Below are 21631 nucleotides of genomic sequence, written 5' to 3'. Positions count from 1 at the left end.
CATTCTTGCATGTTTGTTGAATACTTCATAGGTATTTTTGTTTTATGATTATGAAAAGGATGGATGGGTGGTCGGTTGGATAATGTCATGAATGGTGTTGGTTATGAACTGTACGTCATGTTACCTCTGTGCCAATCACGCGTAATCTTGCGCTCCGTGTTAGTTGGACACGGACTGCACACACCGGTGAGGAATAAATGTCCAGGCAACCCAACCTTGCCTTTTAACACCACACAACTTTTTTAGTAATAATACCTTGCATGTCATCTTATTTTGTTTGGCATCTTGCATGGACAATCAACATCACTTATTCCAGCTGTTGGGCAGCGCGTGAGATTTATTCCATGAGCTCCTGGAACACAAGTTAGGAATCTGATCGCGTCTCATAGACAAATGGTAGTTTCAGCGTAGTTTTTGGCTTGTCCTGAATCGGAATCGCATATATTCTGACCGACATGAAAATTACATACGGTTTCGTGGTCATCAGCGGTGGTTTAACGGGTGTTCTCAGTTTCAGCTCTTTAGCGCTCGCCATTGGAACGGAATACTGGTACATCATCGAGGACAAGCGCGCGAACCACACTGACCCCGCGCGCATCAACTCTGGACTTTGGGGAGTGACAGATGGTATGTCGACCTTCATTTTCATTCTCATGTTTTCACCGTGTGGAGCTGTTGCCTTTGATCATAGTCAGATTGTTATTATTTTGAATTGGTTCGTTTTGTAATATCTTGGGCTTTAACTTGTGGTGCAGTTCATTTGACCAATGGATTTCCAGGACTTTACCTTGAATAGTTGTATAAAAATAAATAATTTAATAGAGACTGCACCCACCATACAACATCTAGCCCAATAATTAGTTTAAAACTGAGCATTAAAAAAATTATAATAATTAGTGTCCATGTCTTAATTTCTGTAACTTTCTTGGCGCATTGAAGATTCGTCTTCAAAATGTCTTTTAGCGTCTTCTCAACTCTCTGAAACACTTTTTTCTTCTTTCTTTTTCAGTTTCAGCAACCAAACGCTAGCTAATCAGTTATGTTGTAATGTGTAATTTTTGTCTATATAAGATGTTATAGTCAGCGATAGAGCAGCTGTTGCTATGGTTACCTCCTAAAGTAAAATCTAATTCTGTTCATTCTACGCAGAAATGTAGCGTTATGTAGAATTTTCCTTTTTTTTCTTTTTTTTTTTTTTTTGGTCTTACTGTTGTGGGCACTGAAACGTTTGAAAACGCTGTTAAACAGTCTGTATTAATAAGGTTCGAGCCTTACAAGGGCAGCCATATTTTGCACCCTGTTGATTTGCTTTGTGTTTTTCTGACTGTAGATGTCCAAAGTCATACGGAGGACACTGGATATTCAGAATCAGAGAGGCAGATGGAAAGTAAGCTTGTAAAACCTTTTCATAAACACAATAACTTTAACTCCCTCTAAAAACTGCTTATTGTACTGCAGTGCTGTGTCATTAAATATAATTTCTGAGTGGCTTAACAGATCTAATTTACCTCATTCAGTCATGCATAGCGTGATTGCCATCTTACTGCCCTTGAGTCTGGTGATGCTGGTGTTTGGAGGTATTTGTGGCCTCGTCAGTTCCCTAGCAAGAAGCCGGACACTCCTGATCGGATCCGCTTCATATTTCCTCCTGTGCAGTAAGTCTTACCCATTGAACTCAGAAAGCCTCTACTTTTGTAAACTTAAAGGTACTCCGTTTGTATACTGCTTGCAAAAACAATCTCATGCAAAATAAACTTGTGTCTGCAGACTCATGGGGTACAACATAGATACACAAAGTTCAAGTTCATACAGTTGGCTCTGCAGTTCTTTGAATGTCATTCAGAAACCGGAAGGCTGAAGGCATTACTCACCTAGAATTATTGTAATGTCAGAGTCTTATGGGACTGAAGTTATTGCAGTTTATCGTTTCCTCTCATGAAATTGATAGGATAATAGAGAACATTCCCCCAGATATTTCTATGATTGAAATGGGCAATCTTAAGGTGAAAGAGAAAGAATAATATCTGGGTAGATTTATGTAAGGAATGATAGAGCCCACAGTAACTCTGATCATGCATCAGTCTCTCATTCAAATATTATTGCTTTTGTTCTTCATTGAATGCATGCATGAGCAAAGTAAAATAAAGTAAACTAATAATCCATGCTGAATACAACCAGAGTTCATTTCATGAGACCCCTGTAAGAAATCCCAAAGCAACTTAAGTATCACAGGCAATTTTGCTTTGGTCTTTGAACATACACTCATTGTTGAGACATTGCTGGCTTTAGCCTGACACCAAACAGCATTTCAAAGCCTGTATCTTGAGAGTGTCAACTCACTATGTAGCCTGAAGACATATGACTTGAATAAAGGTTTCTTTAAAAGAGCCAGCCAATGAACCCAGCACTTCAGAGGATGTTGATTGTTAAATGTTTGAACTGAATCATTTATCACCGTGGAAATAAGGACCGCATGGCAAGTGTTTAACACAGTGAAGCTTGGAATATTTTGGCATCAGTCTTGTTACTTACATTGTCTTTATTTGTTGGATTGTTTACAAGAATGTATAGCAAAATAACAAAAATGCAAGTTTGGTCCACATGGACTGCTTTCTCTCATACGATGATGCTTTTAAAGTAACAGTTCATCGAAAAATGAAAATCTGCTCAAAATTAACTTACACGCAGGCCATCCAAGATGTAGATGAGTTGGTTTCTTCATAAGACAGATATTGGGAAATTTAGCTCTTGCTTAATCACTTTACCAGCGGATCCTCTGCAGTGAATGGGTGTTGTCAAAGAGAGTCCAAACAGCTGATTTAAACGTCACAATAATCCACAAACTTCCACATGACTTCATTTCAACAATTATCGTCTGGTGAAGTGAAAAGCTGTTTGTTTGTAATGAATTCATCATTTAAAGGGGGGGTGAAATGCTCATTTTCACTCAATCTCCTGTTAATCTTGAGTACCTATAGAGTAGTACTGCATCCTTCATATCTCCAAAAAGTCTTTAGTTTTATTATATTTATAAGAGAAAAATAGTCTGTGCCAATTTTTTTCGGAAAAACACGAGCTACTGGAGGCGTGATGTGTGGGCGGAGCTAAAGAATCACGAGCGCGAGTAGGCTTTTGCGTTGAAAGCATTTGGAAGCTGTGACACCATGAGGACAAAACCAACCAAAACAAACCATGGCTAACAGTCAGATTCAGCCGTTTATTTATGATCCAGAATCAGATCCCGAGGCTGAAACTGAACGAGAGTAACCCCTCTCTCCCGGGTCCTTTCTGACGCTCCTCGCACTCGCTCCGAGCGGGGCTCGAACCCGGGTCTCCTCTAACAAGAAGGCTAAATGGCTACAGCCACTAGCGTCTGTTGCTAGTGCGTCTCTTGAGATCGGGGAGGTTTACCTGCACAGCACTACTCGCTGGCCTCCGTTACACTTAGCGGTTTTGGAAAATGACTAAGTTCCACTTTATGTCGTCTTTTTTTTCTTTCTTTAAAGGTGTACAAGAGGTTTACTTGATGTGCTTACGCGCCGATAGCTAAGTTAACAACACAGAGATATTTGAAGCAGTTTTACTCACCGCCTGCGGTTCCAACACACGATCGTGACCCTTTTTCGTTGGGACTGCATTATCCTTAAGAAATAAACGATACGCAAATCCGGCGTCAAACTGGGCCTTGTTTGTAAAACAAGCATCTTCGAAACGCAGGGGAACAAACACAAACACTTGCACAACTCCGTCCATGCTCTGTAAAAATAAACTCCGGCCACTGGTCCCTTGATGTTTTTTTTTTTTTTTTGGTAATCTGTGCAGGGTTGTCTTGCCCTCGCAACCAAAAACACACTTCTTTTGTGACAATTCGGTCTCTCGCTCTGATCAGTGAATGTCTGTTGTGCTCTCAGTGCTCTGCTATAAGGGAGCGCGCGCTCTTCCGGCAGACGTGCCCTTAGGACTCATATAAGGAAATTCCGCTCCATCTAACGTCACACAGACCCATACTCGATAAAAACTTTCCGAAACTTGTGACAAAACGGAAGGAGTATTTTTGGAACAGAAATACTCCTTCAAACGTACAACTTAATTTTTGAAACTTTGTCCATGTTTAGCATGGGAATCCAACTCTTTAACAGTGTAAAAAACTCAGTATGCATGAAATAGCATTTCACCCCGCCTTTAAGATATATTTATAAGAAACATGCAGTGTTTCACTTCAGAGGATGATGATCGTTAAATGTTTGAACTGCCATCTTGATGCTGTACCATTCATTGCAGAGGATCCACTGAGTAAGTGATGTCTTGCTAAAATCCTCCAAATCTGTTTCAATGAAGTACATTTTCAGCAAATGTTCATTTTTTGGTGAACTGTTCCTTTAAGGAAAATCAGGCTGTGATTTGTTATACATACACACAGTGCTGTATAAAAATAATCCGTAGTTCCTGGATTGTACAGACTGTTTGTTCTAAATGAACCGGCAAATGTAAGATCAGAAACAAGTCAGTTTGTTCCTGTCTAGATTCTCGGCCATACTAATTAAAAACTGTGTTACACTCTCTGTTTATTGGCTCTTAATTTTATGTGCATATTATGGCTGATGTGGAAATCCATTCTCATTTTGTCAGTGATTTTAAACTGCTGCTGTTTATCCACATCAGCTCATTCTGTTTTAATGAAGATTTGGTAATAATGTCTCACGTCTTGGAATCATCAGACGCACCAGGGGGCCACAGGAAGCTACAAACTACTACCCTGTAGTTTAACTTCCTTCCTGTTTAAATCGCTGATGCTAATGCTTCTCTTAATTCTGAGAGCGGATGCTATAGTCTTGTGTGTTAATGGCTCTCTGCGCTGAGCAGTGTTTAGGGAGACAAGCTCTGTGCGTCTGGAAGGAGAATGTTTTTGTATTCAGGTCTGGTTCAGTTGATTACTGAAAAAGTCAAATCATTTCTGGCATCTTAAAATATGGGCTTATTAAAATAAATCCCTTAGATATTGCAAACATCAAGTTAGGAGGTTTAGCAGTAAAATATGAGATTAAAAAAATGGGAATAAGATCACTGGATGCAGGCAATTTTGAACAGTTGCAAAAATTTTTACAGGCGTTTACAACTGAAGCAAAAGCTTACTGTTTAAGACCTGAAGTCACCGTCAAGCAATCCAAGATGTAAACGAGTTTATTGCTTCATCAAAACAGATTTGGATAAATTTAGCATTAAATATTGCTCACCAATGGATCCTGTGCAGTCAATTAATGAATTAGTGTTTTGTAAAGCAAAAAACTGCATGTTCGTAATGAACAAATGGATCAAGGAATTTTTACATTAAACCATCACTGCTGGCCAAAGTACCATAATCTGTAATTACACTTTCTACAGTGAAAACGTCCATCCCCTGTTGACCTCTCACATCAAAATCTACCTACTTATTTGTTTAGAATTGTCTTATCACTTGTACACAGGGCTTGATCTGTGTATATTTCTCACCTGATTCAGCCGAGATTATACTTTTTCACTGGAAAAAGCAATATTGTGGAATGAGGACTCATATTTTAGAAGTAATTGTTTGAAGTTAAAATCGCTTGATGGATTTGATTCTTACCAACACACAGCTTTTCACAAGACTTTAATTGATGGACTAGAGTCATGTGGATTACTTGTGGATCATTGGGATGTTTTTATCAGCTGTTTAGACTCTCATTTTGACAGAACCCATTCAATGCAAAGGATCCGCTGGTAAAGAAGTGCTGTAATGCTAAATTTCTCTATATCTGTTCCAATGTAGAAGCAAACTCATCAACATCTTGGGTGGCACCTAAGCGGCATTTAATAATATTTGTATTTCAATTCATTTCAAGGTCAGAGCATTTCTCATTCCTTCTTAAAGAGGCTGTTTGATTTAGTTTACCATGTTAGTTTAAATGTTAATTAATGCATTAACTATCAAGCATGTACTTACATGTAGTTAAGGCTGTCAGTATTCATGCCTGAATCCATATGACTGCAGTTATAGTTAAGGATAGCTCTTCACTAGTTTGTGATTAGTTAACACCATTAGTATATGATGAATTAAGCATTAATTTAGGCATTTGTACATGATTATATATGCACCCTTATTGTTAAGTGTTATTGATATGATTGTGGCATTGAAGACATTAAAACCACCACAGCCCACCCACATCAAATGTTCATTCAAGTACTTGTCATTGATTAAAAGAAATTGATAAACATAATAAAGCGACTAAATTTTAAGATCTGCTGATTTAAGACTAATTGCAATTTTTAGCCCACATCTAAATATGTAACTGTTTTTTTTTCTACTGTACACCACAGAGTGAGAACGACAAGGTGTAAAGATAAAGGATGCTTAATTGGTTTTATTTGTCTGTGTGCATTCATGTGTGCTTGTGCATGTGTTTTCTCAGGTCTTCTCACTCTCTCTGGGGTGAGTCTGTACATCAGGTACTCTCAGAAGGCTCTGGAAGAAACTGAAAGGCGGATGGGCCATGAGCAAATGGCTCAAGTGCACACATCATTCGGCTGGTCTATGGGCATGGCCTGGATCTCCTTTATTCTGGAGGTGATCACTGGTCTTCTCCTACTGCTGGCTGTCAGGCTGGTGCCCTTAACCCAGTATGAGGAGTCTGTTGCTCCCATATAGAGACTCGCCACCTGCTTGAACCATACATTTCCATTTCAGGCAAGGTAGTCAGTATTTGTAAAGGTAAGGTCTCCTCTTTGCTTACATTGTTAGCAAAAATGCAGATGAACATTATTGGTCCAAAGTTTTGACACATCTATTAATTTCCATTATGATTGTTTTCCACATTTTAGAATAATAGTAAAGTCATCAAAACCATAAAATAACACAAATGGAAGTAAATTGAAATGGGAAAAAAAATTTGTTGTAAAGATATTCATACAAAAGCATGTTTTGTATTCAAAAATAATTTTACACGCTTAAGATCACGAGAAACATTACTTGATGAGTAGTGCAGAGCTGGACAACCAAATTGCACTTTGCAATATAGTATAACTCTGTTATGTAAAATATGTAAAAAAAAAAAAAAAAAAAAAAAAAAAAAAAAAAGGCCAACTGTCTGGCTCTTCTTTTGTTGAAAATAGCTACTGTAATTGCTAGTGAGTTTCATTTGTTAGTGTTTCTGTAATGTTATTTTCTTCTTTGCTGGGCTCCTGCTTGCCAGTATTTGTGTTTCTGTTTTTCTCTTGCTGTCATTATCCTTGATTTTACATTATGAACAGAGCATGTAACAGGAAGCGTAACTGTATATTTTTTCAGCCATCTATTGTCATTAAATATGTGTAGTTTATGAAAAAGAAATAAAGGATATTTCTGAAAGAAATTATTTTTAATTCTGCAATTTGATTTGCTTTACAGTGGGTGTGGAAAAGAATCCTTTAAAATAAATCCCCCTTTAAAATAATCATATTTTGTTGCTTTGTAGCCTGAAATGAAGACGGACAGTTTTGTTTTATCCAACTGTATTTACTCAGTGCTATTTTTAACAACCACGGGACAGATATAACACCAACGTGTCAGAAAACCCCCCCGAAAAAAAAAGATGACTGATTTGGAAAAAGGATCATCCCCTTGTGTCAGCCTTTTTTGAAAGGCATATTTGCCCACTCTTCTTTGCAGAACTGCTCAAGTTCAGTTAAATTTGATGGTGAACGTTAGTGGACTACAGTTTTTCAGTGGAGTTTAAGTCTGGGCTCTGACTGGGCCATGCAAGGACATTCACCTTTTTCTCCTTCAACCACTGTGTGTGCTCAGGTTTGCTGTGTGCTTTGGGTCATTGTCATGTTGGACAGAGGACAGCAGATTTTCCTCAAGAATTTGACTGTATTTTTCCCCATACATTTTCCCTTCTATCCTGCTCCAGTCCTCCAGTCCCTGCTGCAGAGAAACACCCCATAACAGGACATTACCACCTCCATGCTTTACTGTAGGAATGCTGTTATTTCGAAGATGAGCTGTATTGGATTTCTGCCAGATATATTGTTTGGTGTTGAGGCCAAATAAAAAAATGTTTGTGTCATCTGCCTCAGAATCTTCAAGTTGCATTTTGGCAAAGCTCAGTCGTGACTGCATGTGGCCTGACCTGAGGAGTGGCTTTTTTCTTACAACCCTCCCATAATGCCACATTTGTGGAGAATTTGTGATGTTGTTGTCACATGCACACAATGTCCACTCTTTGTCATAAATTCCTGCAACTCTCTAACCAGTTTCCTCCGAGCTCTTTCATTCAGTTTGGAGTGACGTCCTGATCCAGGGAGGGTCTATGTTGTACCAAATACCTTCCACTTCTTAATAGACTTGACTGTGCTTCTAGGAATTAATAAAGCCTTTAAAAAAAATTGAAATATGCCTGTCCACAACTTTATCCCGGAGATCTTTTGACAGTGTCTTACTACCCATAGTTGATTGTTTGCTTCATTTGCACTACCAAGGACTGAAATGCTCCAGGAAAGCTCTTTTCATGCTAAGCTAATCAAAATGACCACCGCTGATCACAGTTGAAAGTCAAAAGCTTTAGGCGTTTCTCAATGTCAAGGATACTTCCTTGGTAGGACTGATCCTTCCAAGTCACTTCCTTCAGAGGCTAGGTGAGAGTCCTCTTTAGCATACGGAGAACACGTAAATGGAACAGGCTAGCAAGTGCACATAATTGCGTCATTACGTCAGTGAAAAGGTCCATTTGAATAACGCTGTGAATGGTATCATTAAATTACTTTGGACAACTTAACTAGTTATTTATAAAATAAATGCCGTTGACGCAACCAATTGTTAAATGACAGGTCCGGTTCAGTAAACCATTTGTATTTGTATAATTTACTATATCAATACGGTAGTAATTTGTACTGGCATTTAAACGTCAAACTTTACTTAAATTTACTACAGTTATAACAAATGTTTGGTAACGTAAATAAAAACCGTTAACGCTCCGACTACGTTAATGTTCAACATTTTTTTATTTTTGAACTTATGTTAGATAGCAAAGGATTAGGATTGGATTAGGCATAGGATTGTGGGTGATTTGAGAGCGCGAAGGATACACATATGCATCCTTTCCTGTGTATGGCATATTCTTCGAATATTCTTCGGATGTCGATGACGTAGCATCCTCGAAATACTGGCTTCCGAGGATCCTTCCTTGACATTGAGAAACACCTTTTGTGTGCCATTGAGAAAGTGATTAGCTACACCTGATTGATCTTACAAGTAATTTTCGGCAGGAGGGTGATCCTTTTTCCAACTCAGTGACTTTTTTGTTGTTTCCAGATTTTTCCATGTTGGTGTTATGTCTTTCACTTGGATGTTATAAGTTGAGTAAATACAGCTGGATAAAACATCTTTATTTCGGCCTGCAAAGCAACAAGCTGTGTTTATTTTAAAGGGGGATGATACTTTTCTATAACCACTGTATATTTGATACCACTGTATATTTGATGTTTTATACTCAGAAGCTTCAGAAACTTCACTTTTCATTTGTGTGCTGTGAATTTTTTTTTTTTTTTTTTTACTTTGATCAGCAGATAAGTCCATTTAGAAAATATGTGCTAAGATGGATCATATCAAATGATAGTTATTTGTCGTCACATTTCTATCCATTTTACCTGTACAAGCAAATTTTATTTGGAATACCAATATAGAGACATCTCACAATCCCTGAGAAGCTGAATGTTTTTGAATGCTGTTGTTCTTAAAATACTGTTCTCGTAAACAATGTTTTGCTTTTAATAAAATCTTCCCATTTAAATGTATGTTTGAATGCTTTACACTTTAACATGATTCGTAGTTGATGTCATGTTGTTACTGCTTTCAGGGATTGAATTTACTCTAGTTGTTTAAAAAATTTTTTTTAAACTTTATTACAATTTTTATATCAATCTGATTTTGGTTTACGGCAACAGTGAGGAACATTATGCCTTTAGATATTCATCAAGATTAAAGCTTAACTGAATTGCCTGTATGTAAATTATTTATTTTTATTATTTTTTTTTTTTTTTACTTTAGGACACAGCTTTAACAAATCAACAACAGAAGAAGAAATGTGACTCACTGTAGTGACTCAAGGTGCTTTTGGCACACTTAGCTGAGTTTATGAATCATAAAGAATGTATTGTCTTAAATGAGTGCTCTGGTGGGTTTAATTTTTTCAGGCTTACAGTAGCCATAAATGTAAGGGGTCTGCTTTAACACTTTCAGAGGGTGACAAAGCTCTGGTGGAGGCAAGAAATCAGAATCGTTCCACTTCATTTTCAGGTGTGGAAGGAAAGCAGAATGAGATAGCCTTGTTTTGATTCAAGCAAAATATTGGTCTTGATGCTTCTTTCCAAAATGAAATTGATTATTGTTCATTTGCCTTATTATTTCTGTACATTACAGCCATTTCATTTAAACACAAGGCTGGTCTAAAAACTGAAAAAAAATCCAAATGCTGCATCCCAAATGAAAATGTTTTTTTTTTCTTGTTGTTGTTGAATTAATCACAAACTATAAATTGTGCTTTGTTGCCATCCCTATTTTATTTTTTTTTGAGTCAGAATTTGACGTAAACAGAATGAGAACATGGATCCATCATGCCTTGTTACCACTGTGCAGGCTGGTGGTGGTGGTGTAATGGTGTGGGGGATGTTTTATTGGCACACTTTAGGCCCCTTAGTGGTGCCAATTGGGCATCGTTTAAATGCCACAGCCTACCTGAGCATTGCTTCTGACCATGTCCATCCCTTTATGACCACCATGTACCCATCCTCTGATGGCTACTTCCAGCAGGATAATGCACCATGTCACACAGCTCAAATCATTTCAAATTGGTTTCTTGAACATGACAATGAGTTCACTGTACTAAAATAACCCCACAGTCACCAGATCTCAACCCAGTAGAGCATCTTTGGGATGTGGTGGAACGGGAGCTTCGTGCCCTGGATGCGCATCCCACAAATTTCCATCAACTGCAAGATGCTATCCTATCAATATGGGCCAACATCTCTAAAGAATGCTTTCAGCACCTTGTTGAATCAATGCCACGTAGCATTAAGGCAGTTCTGAAGGCGAAAGGGGGTCAAACACAGTATTAGTGTGGTGTTCCTAATAATCCTTTAGGTGAGTGTATGCATCTGTCTGTGTGCCTATTGATTCTAGGGCAGGGTTATTCAAATCTTGTCCTGGAGGGCCAATGCGCAGCAGAGTTTAGCTCCAACCCTGATCAATCACACCTGAGCATGCTAATCAGTGTCTTCAGGATTATTAGAAAATCACAGGTAGGTGAGTTTGATCAGGGTTGGAGCTAAACTCTTAGTTTAGCCCTCCAGGACATGATTTGAATAGGGGTATTCATACAACCACACGCAGCACACATTTTTCTTTATTAAAGAAACCATTAAAACTATTAATTAATTCCAAATGAGATACTATGTAAGTTTAAATATTTCTAAATTTTTTCATACTATAGTTTGATTTCATGTGCACGATTAAGGACTTCACACTCCAAAAATCCTAAAATGGCTTTGTTGGTGGTATAGGTACAGATTAATGCAAACAGGCCAATATCAATATCACTATTTCCATTATTGACAAATCTCTAACTGCACAGTAATTGTTTACTTTTTATTTTTCAAAACAACACTTTCAAATAAATTTTAATTTGCATCAATTGAAGGCAGTACAACTACATCCATGATGTATAAAATACCATTTTAATGTGAGAATTAAGAATGAGAATCTGTTTTGCATTACAGTGAGAATATGAAAAGCAGGTTTTGTAAGAATCACCCACACTCATATCGACGCTGTGTACAAGATTCTGTAAATTATGTACTTTTTTTTTTTTTTTTTGGAAGGCAAAACAAAGCTCTTGGCTTGTCAGCCATAACACTGTCTACCTTGTCTTAACTGTAAATTTCAAGGGCTGTTAATTGGTCTTTAAAGACAGAAAATAATCAACAGAATAAATGATATGCCTAAAACCAGTTTAAGGATATGTAATTAAAAAATACTGTAAATTCAGTCAATTCGTTTCTCCTGCATGCTATAGCAATAAAGTTATCGGTGTTCTCAACCAAAACTAGACCGTGGTCCTGAGCCCCTGATATCCACTGCAGTTAATCTCTGCTTAGTTGTCATGACGATCTGTCTCTACACGACTATGTCTTTTCCTTATGGGGAACTCTTATATAACACTCAATTATAAAACAATAAAAACTAGCCATAATGTGTCTTTTAAAAAGGCTTAAACCGCTTCTGCTGCTTAAAGTATGCATTTAAACAAGATTCAAATGTCAGTGACAATAGTTTATTGTGAGTAACCATTAAGTGTGTGTGTGATAGTGTGTGTACAGTATATACACACACCAAGTAGGCGTACTATACCTCTTACCACTAAATTAAGTGGGTAAGTCTTGGCTGTCCAACTGGAGTGCAAATTAGTTAATATAATTATGCTTCATTGTACAGTTTTACAGCTTTTAAATGGTCCCTGACACCGAAAAACTGGTGTAAGGACATCTCTGATTGGTCAAGGGCTCTTCTCATGCTGCCCTGGTAGACTTGAGCTTGTGCTGGTGGGCCACAAAATGAGCCTTCTGTATAGCCAGCTGAGTGTCTTCCTCGCTGATGCCCAGATGCCACACGGCCCTGACTGTTCCCCCAACATGGGGGAACATCAGAACCTGGACCCCCTGGCCCAGAGCCTTCACCTCTTCTTCATCTACGCCTGCCATCCGCTCGCAGAACTCGGCTGGGCTCATGTCAGCGTCCCGCAGATGGAACCTCAAAATGTTGCTTTCCACAGTGGTCAGATCCACCTGGTACATAGGAGGGTCACACTGTAACAACGCTACAAGAGAAAAGAAGAAAGACATTACATCAAACTCTTGTAATAGAACTTTTGATATTAAAATTTTTAAATTAGATTTTAAATATTCACTTTTTTTTTTCCACATCTTTTAAATAGCTACTTTCAATAAAATGAACAGAGACTGAAGCTTCAACAGCACTATAAAAGTATCACAACTGTAGTCCATAAGACTGGTACATTATATTCCCAGTCTTCTGGAGTCATAAAATTGCTTGTGTGAAAGAAATAATTTCAGTCCAATGGACAGATAACTGCTGCATTTTTTTGAGTGAGTGAATTGAACTCGAGGACTGAATTTGTCAACAGAATCATTAAAACAATGTTTTTTTTTTTTTTTGGCCCTTTGGAGCTTTAAAGTCTCTGTATGAAATTGAAAAGTGCAAAAAAAATAAAAAAAATAAAATAATAATCACCCTTTGTCTACCCTAAAAGGAAGAATTTTAAATTGGTTCCTAAGAACACGAGGGTGACTAAAATAATGACCTTTATTTTTGAGTGAACTGTTCCATTGGATGTATTTATTTAAACAGATTGATTTCTTACAGACTTGTGCTTTCTTTTGTTATGCTTTTAGTTTCTGATTTCTTAAAGAACACTGTGGTAAAAAATCAGGTTTTTATACAGCTTTTAATACACTTAAGGGCGGTTTCCCAGACAGAGATTAAGCCTAGTCCTAAACTAAAATAGCCCTTTAAAACAGATTAACAGAAATCTGCTTTCTCTGTCATGAAGGAGCAGGGAGTCTGAGCTGTTGTGACTGAGTGGAGGTGAGGACTAATTTGCATATTCATGGTGCATGTATAGGATGTAGAGCTACATTAAAGCAATTTTAAGGCATTTAGAAATTATTTAATGAGTTTTTTTTAATACCTTGTTTTCTTTAACAAAGATTAGTTTTAAGGGATGAATACAGTGACTGGGTGGGGTCTACATTCAGTCATACAGGTTTATTAATGAGCATAACTACTGTAGATGATTAACAAAACAGTGGTGGTAACTAACGAAGGGGCTATCTAATTCTAGCTACTGCATATAAGAGTATTTTACAAGCTTAATAATTCCTTTAATTAATTTATAATCATAATGGTCTAAGAAAAAGTCTTAGTCAAGCACAGGCTAACTAATGCAATAAGCCTACAGTGCTTGCAGCATTGTGCGGAGGGTTGAAGGAAATCTATAGGGTTCTATCACCTTGGGCAAAGCTTTTGGCATTCCTGTGGTCCTCCTCCAGTCTGCCAATCATGTCTGACAGGGCAATCTTACCAGCTGCTGCCAAGACACCCGACTGGCGCATTCCGCCGCCAAGTGCCTTGCGGGCACGAACGGCTCTCTGTATGAAATCTTTTGACCCACCTAACATGGTGCCCACAGGTGCCCCGAGTCCCTGCCAAAGAGCAAATCAGATCAGATTTTACAGCTCTTCACTTAGACAAAACAAAATAGTATCTATAAAAGAACACATTTAGTACAGCACAGTTCAGATATGATTATTGTATAGAACTATTGTATAGAATCTTTTTCTGTTAAATTCACCTAAAAGGATCATGACAGTGTTAAAATGTTATTTTCCTCCCTGAACCAGTGTTATTTAGTATATTTTATATACTATTACAATATTTATTAGTATATTTTAAATTGATTTAATTTGTCTTAAAGTTTTAGTAATTGTTTTATGTGCTTTTCTCTCTCTTTAGGTTTTTTTTTATAATTCCATTTCGTTTAATTCAGTTTTAATATCTCAGTTAGCTGATAAGGCTGCTTTTTAAAGTTTATTTATGTGACAAAAACAGTCCATTTAGTTTTTCATGATCATTTTCCACCCTCTGTATGAACTTTAAACTTAAACTGGCACTTTTTCAAATAAGTAACATTGGGTTGGTCATGTGACCTTAACATCTTAGCGCCTATAAGGCAACCTACTCCATGTTAAATAAAACCTTTCCCATCCCTTATGAAACTAAAATATATTGCAGTATATTGGAAAATATAATGTTATATATTAGGAATATATTCTTATATATATTTATATTGAAAGTGCCAATCATTTGTATATTTTGCTATATATTATATAATATATGTATCATCAATATATTATTAAATGTATTCAAATATATAAAATATTAGAAAATAAAAAGGGAAAATAATATATTACAATATATCACAATATATTTTAAGAAATATATTGGTAAATATATTTTCCTTTCCCAAGGGATATGAACACCCCTAAAATATCTTCGTCATATTTGCATTTATGAATAAAGTATAATGTATACTACACAGCATTAATGACAACCTACAAATCATTCAACTATATTCACTGAAGTACTAATGCATCAAGTATAATCAAACAGCTGCTTTAGTATATGAGCATATGAGCAACGTTTATAAAGGACACCTGGAATTATGATGGTTGCTTTTTCCTTGAACGTCTGTAGTCAGGACAGGCAGAAGTCATTTGATATTCAAAACAGTGGTCTTTATCTATAAGCCTAAATTACATTTTATGTCTTTCAGCGAGAAAAGAGGAAAATCAGTGACAGAGAGTAGCCGTCTTCCAGCTAGATGCAAACTAGTTCTGTAATTAAAATGCAAATACGTTTCTTGACATCTACTCCAAGGATTTTTCTGAGAGTGGAGAATCATTAGGTTTTACTTCAGGGTCTCTTCAATCGACTTTGTGTGTATGTGATGATCTGAGCTGTGATGTTGAGTTCATTCTGTGGGAAGTAATGAGGAGGATATTTTCAAATCCTAGACGATACAATCTGATTAGAGGTGTGTTATCAGAGGAAAGTACCATCAATCTTTGATGATGCGATAAGACTAAAATATCGAAAATAAGACTTGATCATCTGGATGTGTGAGACACCTTCAGGTTATAAAGCATAGGAGCACTGACTTTACAAGGTCATTTTCAATGCCTCTCACTTAAACTGATTTCTCCTGCTTTTGGTGGAAGACTACAGATTCTGTTTCTCACTGCCTGGGGTTGTTTTGTTAAAAATGACTGAAATAACTTTCCTGGAAAATAACTTTCTACAGAACGAAAACTACTGCTAGCTTATAATAAGTACATTTTTCATATTATGAAAATCTCACTACTGTGTTCAAGGTTAGGGGTTGCTGCATTTACTATACAGTTTCAATTTTCAAATTATGTTCTCCCTTTCTCTCACATAAAGATTGTATTTGCCTGCTGGCAGCTACATTAAAACAACCTACATTTTGCTGAAATAAAGACTATCTATTCACAAAAAATTATCAAAATAAACACACACACATTTTTGTTAAGAATTTTGGAGTCAGGCTTCTTTTTGAAAGAAGACTCAAAGGTTAGTAATACTTAATATAACTCTTTTCTATTCTAATAAATGTAATTTATTCCTGTGATAGCTAAGCTGAATTTTTTGCAGTCTTCAGTGTTACATGATCTTTCAGAAATCATTCTAACATGCTAATTTTGTTCTTAATCATTTTTTCAGGATTCTTAAGTAGAAAGTTCAGAAGAACAGCTTTTATAACTATGTAAAAGTTTTGTAACTTTACTGTCAGTTTAATGCCTGCTTGCTGAATACATTTCTTTAAAAAAACACTGACCCCAAACCTTTGAAAACTTGTGTTATTTAAATTAATCTATGTTTAAATACTTATCTATACTAAATTGAACATGTTTAAATAACATCTGTCCTATAAATATTTTATTTAAATTCATATCAAACATAATTGTTCTGAATGTAATATGTAGCTATATGAGCTTCAAATATGTGTTCCTGTAGCTCAATTGGTAGAGCACAAGCGCAAGGTTGGGGGTTCGATTCCCCGGGAACAAATGATAAAAATTGATAGCCTGAATGCACTGTAAGTCGCTTTGGATAAAAGCGTCTGCTAAATGCATAAATTTAATTTAATTTAATTTAAATATAAAATAGCTATAAAAAAAAATTGTATTATAGTACTGTATTATAAGTGAACCCTAAGAGAAAGTGAGTGCTTACCTTGGACAGACACACACTGACAGAATGGCAGTGCTGTATTATAGCAGAAGGTTGGACACCCAGGGCCACAGCTGCATTCATCACCCTCGCTCCATCCATATGCACAGTCAAACCAAAATTATCAGCCACAGAGCGAAGCTTTGGGCGAACAAATAAAACACACAGTTACGCATGTTTAAGGCTTCTACATTTTTTGTAACTTTAAACATAAAATTGTAACGTGTATGTGCTTCATTTGTCAAATCTGAGGCAATGCATGAAACATATTCGTATCAGAGTGCTGAGTAAATCCGTCTTTGATTGATCACTCATTTACTAGATGAACATCACTAGGGAGTGTAAATGAAGGGATTGTGTCCCATTGTTCAAAGTTTAGCACAAGGTGTCTGGCTGCCTTAACATATTCTCATTCTCTCACATACACACGTTTAATGAACCAATGTATAACCATTATCTAACCTCTTGCAGGAAGGAGAGTGGGAGGACGCGGCCTCCCTGAATATTGTGTGTGTTTTCCACACAAACCAGGCGGGAGCGTGGGTAGTGTGGGTCAGGGTAACCGTGACGGATCTTGGAGATCAGCTGGTCTAGGTCAAAGGTGCCATCGCTGAGGGTAGTGACTGCTGCAGAATGGACGCCTGCAAGCTATGAACAAACAGAAGCACATTTAATGTTGTATATTGTTGTTTCTTCAACTATGGGCACATCTGGAATTTTTTTTTTTTTTAAGAAACTCACTTAACCCCTTATTTATATAATCTCTTACTGACCACAAACTTTTGAGCAGTAGTGTATATTTACAGTTGAACTTTGTTGGTACAGTAAGAAATGAAGATTTCTAAGATTTAAAATGACAGGAAAATATATTTAAATATTTCTGTTTCAATTTTTTTCTTGAACACCAAATCAGGACTGCAAATTCAGCTTTACCATCACAGGAATAAATGAAATTTTAAAATATACTAACAAAGACAACCGTAATTTTAAATGATTGTAATATTTCTAATATTGCTTTTTTTTTTTTTTTTTATCAAATGAAGCATGCCTTGGTAACTCAAAAACAAAATAAAAATCTTACTAAAAAAATCTAACTGACCCTAACCTTTGGAATGGAAATTCACATGCATCTCAAAACAAATTATTTTTTCTAAAACATCCTGATAATTTCAACATCTTCACATTATCATTGTGTTTAATAGCATTCTGTGCTGGAAATATTTTGGAATACATTGGCAGACTCCTTTATGTGCTACATAAGTCATGTAGTTGTCATGCATTATTTCCTTAAAAAATTATTTGATAAAAGATTACGGAAATAATAAATTGAATAAAATGAGAGACAAAGAACAAATTAAGCCTATGCCAGAGACAAATACTGTACATCCCCCATTTGTTCATACCTGTGCACTTCCTCCCTGTTCGTAAACATACATATGAGAGAGATCCCCTACTATCATCTCATCCCCCCTCTCTCTGCAGTGCACCATAACTGAGACACAGAAAGAGAAAAGAAACATGAGGGCAAAATATGTGTTAGGAAGAACAGCTCCATGTTACTGCATCTGGTCCCTAACAAGAACAAAATTCCAAGAATAGTGAGCTATTTCTGTGAGCTAAAGCGCAAATCAATATCAGTTTTGAAATATCAGATTTTAATAGCCAGAAGCAGCTCTCAGGCTGAAACACTGGAAAACAGCATTATATGTGTCCAATTTACCTCAAAGTGACAACTGTGAACCAGTTTTATTAATAGCCCTGGGCACCATCCTGCAATCTCACCTGCAATCAGGTTACTCATGGTTCCAGTGGGGACATACAAAGCCGCTTCCATGCCAAACATATCAGCAGCTATTTTCTGTAGTTCTATAGAAAGAATTGGGGGAGAACATATGTAAACTATTGCATATTTGATAATAAAAATTCTGAACATGCAAACTCACTGTTTAAAATATATTTAATAGTACAGTGAGCAGAACTATGAATAAAAACAAATTATGTATGGAAAATTATTTATTGTCAAAATAAATAAATAAAGCAAATGATCTTATATTTTATTGTATTCAAAGCAGAATACAATATTTATTTGTATATCATGAGGTGAGCTGCTTTCAGTCTCATTCGTCCAAGTTTAAACATTATCCTTTAGGACACATTTTATTGGAAACCTTTGACCCTCCCACCCAGACACACACACACTTGCATATTTTTTATGGTTTTAACAGATGGAATCATAATTGAACACCACTGAAACCTTTAAATTTTTCAGAATAAGAGTCTGACGTTACAGAAGCACGCAACTGACTGTGTTTCAACATCTAACCATTAACCGTAGGGTCTTCTCCGAACACATCGTCTCCGACCTCTGCCTCGGCCATTGCTCGACGCATGGCCGCTCCGGGTTTGGTGACGGTATCGCTGCGGAGGTCCACGGTGCGAACGGCTGATCCCGTGACCACCTGCGGGGACCCATAGTACAGTCGTACCGGATCCGCGTAAAAAACACGACGAGGTTTGTGGAAGCAATAGCGGAGTAAACGAGCTGGAGTCGTTAGTGTTCTGGAGCTCATGTCTTCTCTTTTGCACGGTAATATAACGGTAACAGTGCATCAATTCACAGGACTGTACTGAACTTTGGTTTACTGTATTCGATAATCATTGATTAAGCGGCCTGCCTTAAACTTACAGACATGAATAATGGAACACTTAGACATCGATCAGTTCACAGCAATCCTCTCAAAAGTACAAAAACCTTTCGAGGTTTTCAAACCTACAGAAGGCAACCATTTCCATGGTACAGTATGAGATGTAATATTGATCCTGGTGCTGTAGCCTGGCCAATACTGAATGATGGCCAGAAAGAAAAAGAAAAAACACAATTATGCCTTTATTTAATAAGTTGACTGAAGTATTAACTTTGTCCACTTGTGGGCGCTCACATATAATATATGTGGAGGGTTAGCCCTATCAGCAGTTATTGAGGACTAAACTTTAGTTTTGTGATTTTGAACGTGTCTGAACTGCGTTTTGTAGTAATATATTATATTTTCTTTGCTCATCATATTATACTTATCATACAGTTACCTCAAAGTGTTTGGCCACATAATCCACACTCAAAATAGCACTGCATTAAATGTAAAGTGGCATTTATTAGCACAAGCACATCTTTTAGTCAGCAAATTGTGTGGAACATATTTAAGATTAATGTGATGTACTACATCTATGTTTTTTTTTTACACCTCTGTGTAATCGTGAGGACCATGAGGAAACTAACATAGTTCTGAGAAAAGCTCTTGCTTCATTTGTTTGCAGATGCCATAATGTGATATTTTGTATCTAATGACGTTTAAATGTGACTTTTGAAATATATATATATATATATATATATATATATATATATATATATATATATATATATATATATATATATATATTAATGCTCACCAAGGTTGCATTTTACAGTGAAAACAGTAATACTATGAAATATTATTACATTTTAAAATGTAATTCATTCCTGTGATTGCAACCATTTTCATATAAAAATGAATTTATTCCAAACATTTGATAGTGTGTCTATCTATCTATCTAGATAGATAGATATAATGTTTTCAACAAGTTTACTGTATAATACTGTTTAAACAATTTACTGTTTAAAATAATAAAAATTTTAGTTTAAAAAAAAGTTTATTGTTTAACATTAGAATATAATTTGAACATAATCCATAACATATTTGAACATAATACAATTAATACACACAAGACAGGGACAGATCTTAGACGCCTTGATGCTATATCATGCTTCTAACTCATGTGTAACTAGAAACAGTTTGACTGATAATTGCAAATCAAAAAATAACATCACAACTGGTATGTCAGCATGGCTCCTCATTCCGCTTGATACTTGAGCGTCAAGCTCGCATGCTCAGTGCCGTGAGTAACACGATCATATTTACACTCGCTGCACTCAGACCTGAAAGGCCCGTCCAGCCCGCTGCAGTGATGTCATACGGTCAGCAGCGGAGGTTTCCTGGCCTTCACTGGCTGTGTTTCCAGCAGCTGAGCTCTGCCAGGCCGGCTCTAATAAAACCCTGCGGGAGGTGTCAGGAGAGGTTGTGAAAGTGAGTCGAGCAGCTGTCAGGGTTTCCAGTAAGAGGCAGGAGGGTGGGGGCAGGTGAGGGCTGGGGTGTGCCAGATGGCACCCGATTCTTACATTGTATTCAAATGAGTGCATTTGTCATCCATCCCGGGTCAGACGTCTCTGGCTGTAGGGCATGACTTGGTGTGCAGCAGAGAGATCTGTGTGTTGCGAGAAAACTCCCATCATGTGCATTCTGTATGTTTCAATTACTTCTCAGTTTGAGTTCACATAACCGTTGAGGTTAGAAAAGGGATTCTTGACATATGAGGAGATTGTTTGGAGAGTTCCAACCCTGTTGTGGTCCATGGGCTGATGTATTGTTGTTTGATGGCGGTAAAAATTTATGTCATATATTACAGTGTCCATTTAAAAGTGCTAAGTAAACATGCAAAGTTGGATAGTTTTTAGGCGCAGCACGTTCTACCTTAATGTATCAGCATGTGTCTATATATTTGTCTTTTACTGCAGCTGCTTGATAAGTGCCCGTAAATGAGCTGCATATGATTTTTTTTCCTTGGTGTGTCCGAAGAAACAGCTCCCTGTTGTGAGAGAAACTGTTGCAGTAAGAGGAGGGTTTACTGGAAGTCAGTTTGAAAGAGTTCCCTTCATTCTTC

The 21631-nt window shown here is 36.8% G+C and overlaps 2 protein-coding genes across 2 annotated transcripts; one reads left to right on the top strand and one right to left on the bottom strand.

Annotated features, from left to right (window-relative positions):
* The first annotated feature begins 429 nt into the window (after positions 1-429).
* On the top strand, positions 430-6788 carry LOC113099925 (transmembrane protein 235-like). Its single transcript, XM_026264840.1, has 4 exons — positions 430-627; positions 1331-1387; positions 1518-1655; positions 6429-6788. The coding sequence occupies exons 1-4, from the start codon at positions 456-458 to the stop codon at positions 6662-6664; spliced, it is 603 nt and encodes a 200-aa protein (XP_026120625.1). The 5' UTR covers positions 430-455; the 3' UTR covers positions 6665-6788.
* Positions 6789-11708: 4920 nt separating this feature from the next.
* LOC113099923 (probable low-specificity L-threonine aldolase 2) lies at positions 11709-19644 on the bottom strand. The gene is made up of 7 exons (XM_026264838.1): positions 19203-19644; positions 18662-18745; positions 18283-18371; positions 17342-17527; positions 16883-17020; positions 14079-14271; positions 11709-12866 (listed from the first exon to the last, which is right to left on the bottom strand). The coding sequence occupies exons 1-7, from the start codon at positions 19447-19449 to the stop codon at positions 12559-12561; spliced, it is 1245 nt and encodes a 414-aa protein (XP_026120623.1). The 5' UTR covers positions 19450-19644; the 3' UTR covers positions 11709-12558.
* Between the last annotated feature and the right edge of the window lie 1987 nt (positions 19645-21631).

Source organism: Carassius auratus, unplaced genomic scaffold (assembly GCF_003368295.1).
Source record: "Carassius auratus strain Wakin unplaced genomic scaffold, ASM336829v1 scaf_tig00217086, whole genome shotgun sequence".
In the NCBI taxonomy this organism is placed as follows: Eukaryota; Metazoa; Chordata; class Actinopteri; order Cypriniformes; family Cyprinidae; genus Carassius; species Carassius auratus.
The sequence above is the reverse complement of the archived record's forward strand: the minus strand, read 5'-3'. Positions and strand labels throughout refer to the sequence as shown.

Coding starts and splice junctions, on each gene's coding strand:
- LOC113099925 (XM_026264840.1), top strand. CDS start 456: ATGAAAATTACATACGGTTTCGTGGTCATCAGCGGTGGTTTAACGGGT. Junction 628..1,330: donor ACTTTGGGGAGTGACAGATG/GTATGTCGACCT, acceptor TTCTGACTGTAG/ATGTCCAAAGTCATACGGAG. Junction 1,388..1,517: donor ATCAGAGAGGCAGATGGAAA/GTAAGCTTGTAA, acceptor TACCTCATTCAG/TCATGCATAGCGTGATTGCC.
- LOC113099923 (XM_026264838.1), bottom strand. CDS start 19,449: ATGAGCTCCAGAACACTAACGACTCCAGCTCGTTTACTCCGCTATTGC. Junction 18,372..18,661: donor CATGAGTAACCTGATTGCAG/GTGAGATTGCAG, acceptor TCTGTGTCTCAG/TTATGGTGCACTGCAGAGAG. Junction 17,021..17,341: donor CACTCTCCTTCCTGCAAGAG/GTTAGATAATGG, acceptor GTTCGCCCAAAG/CTTCGCTCTGTGGCTGATAA.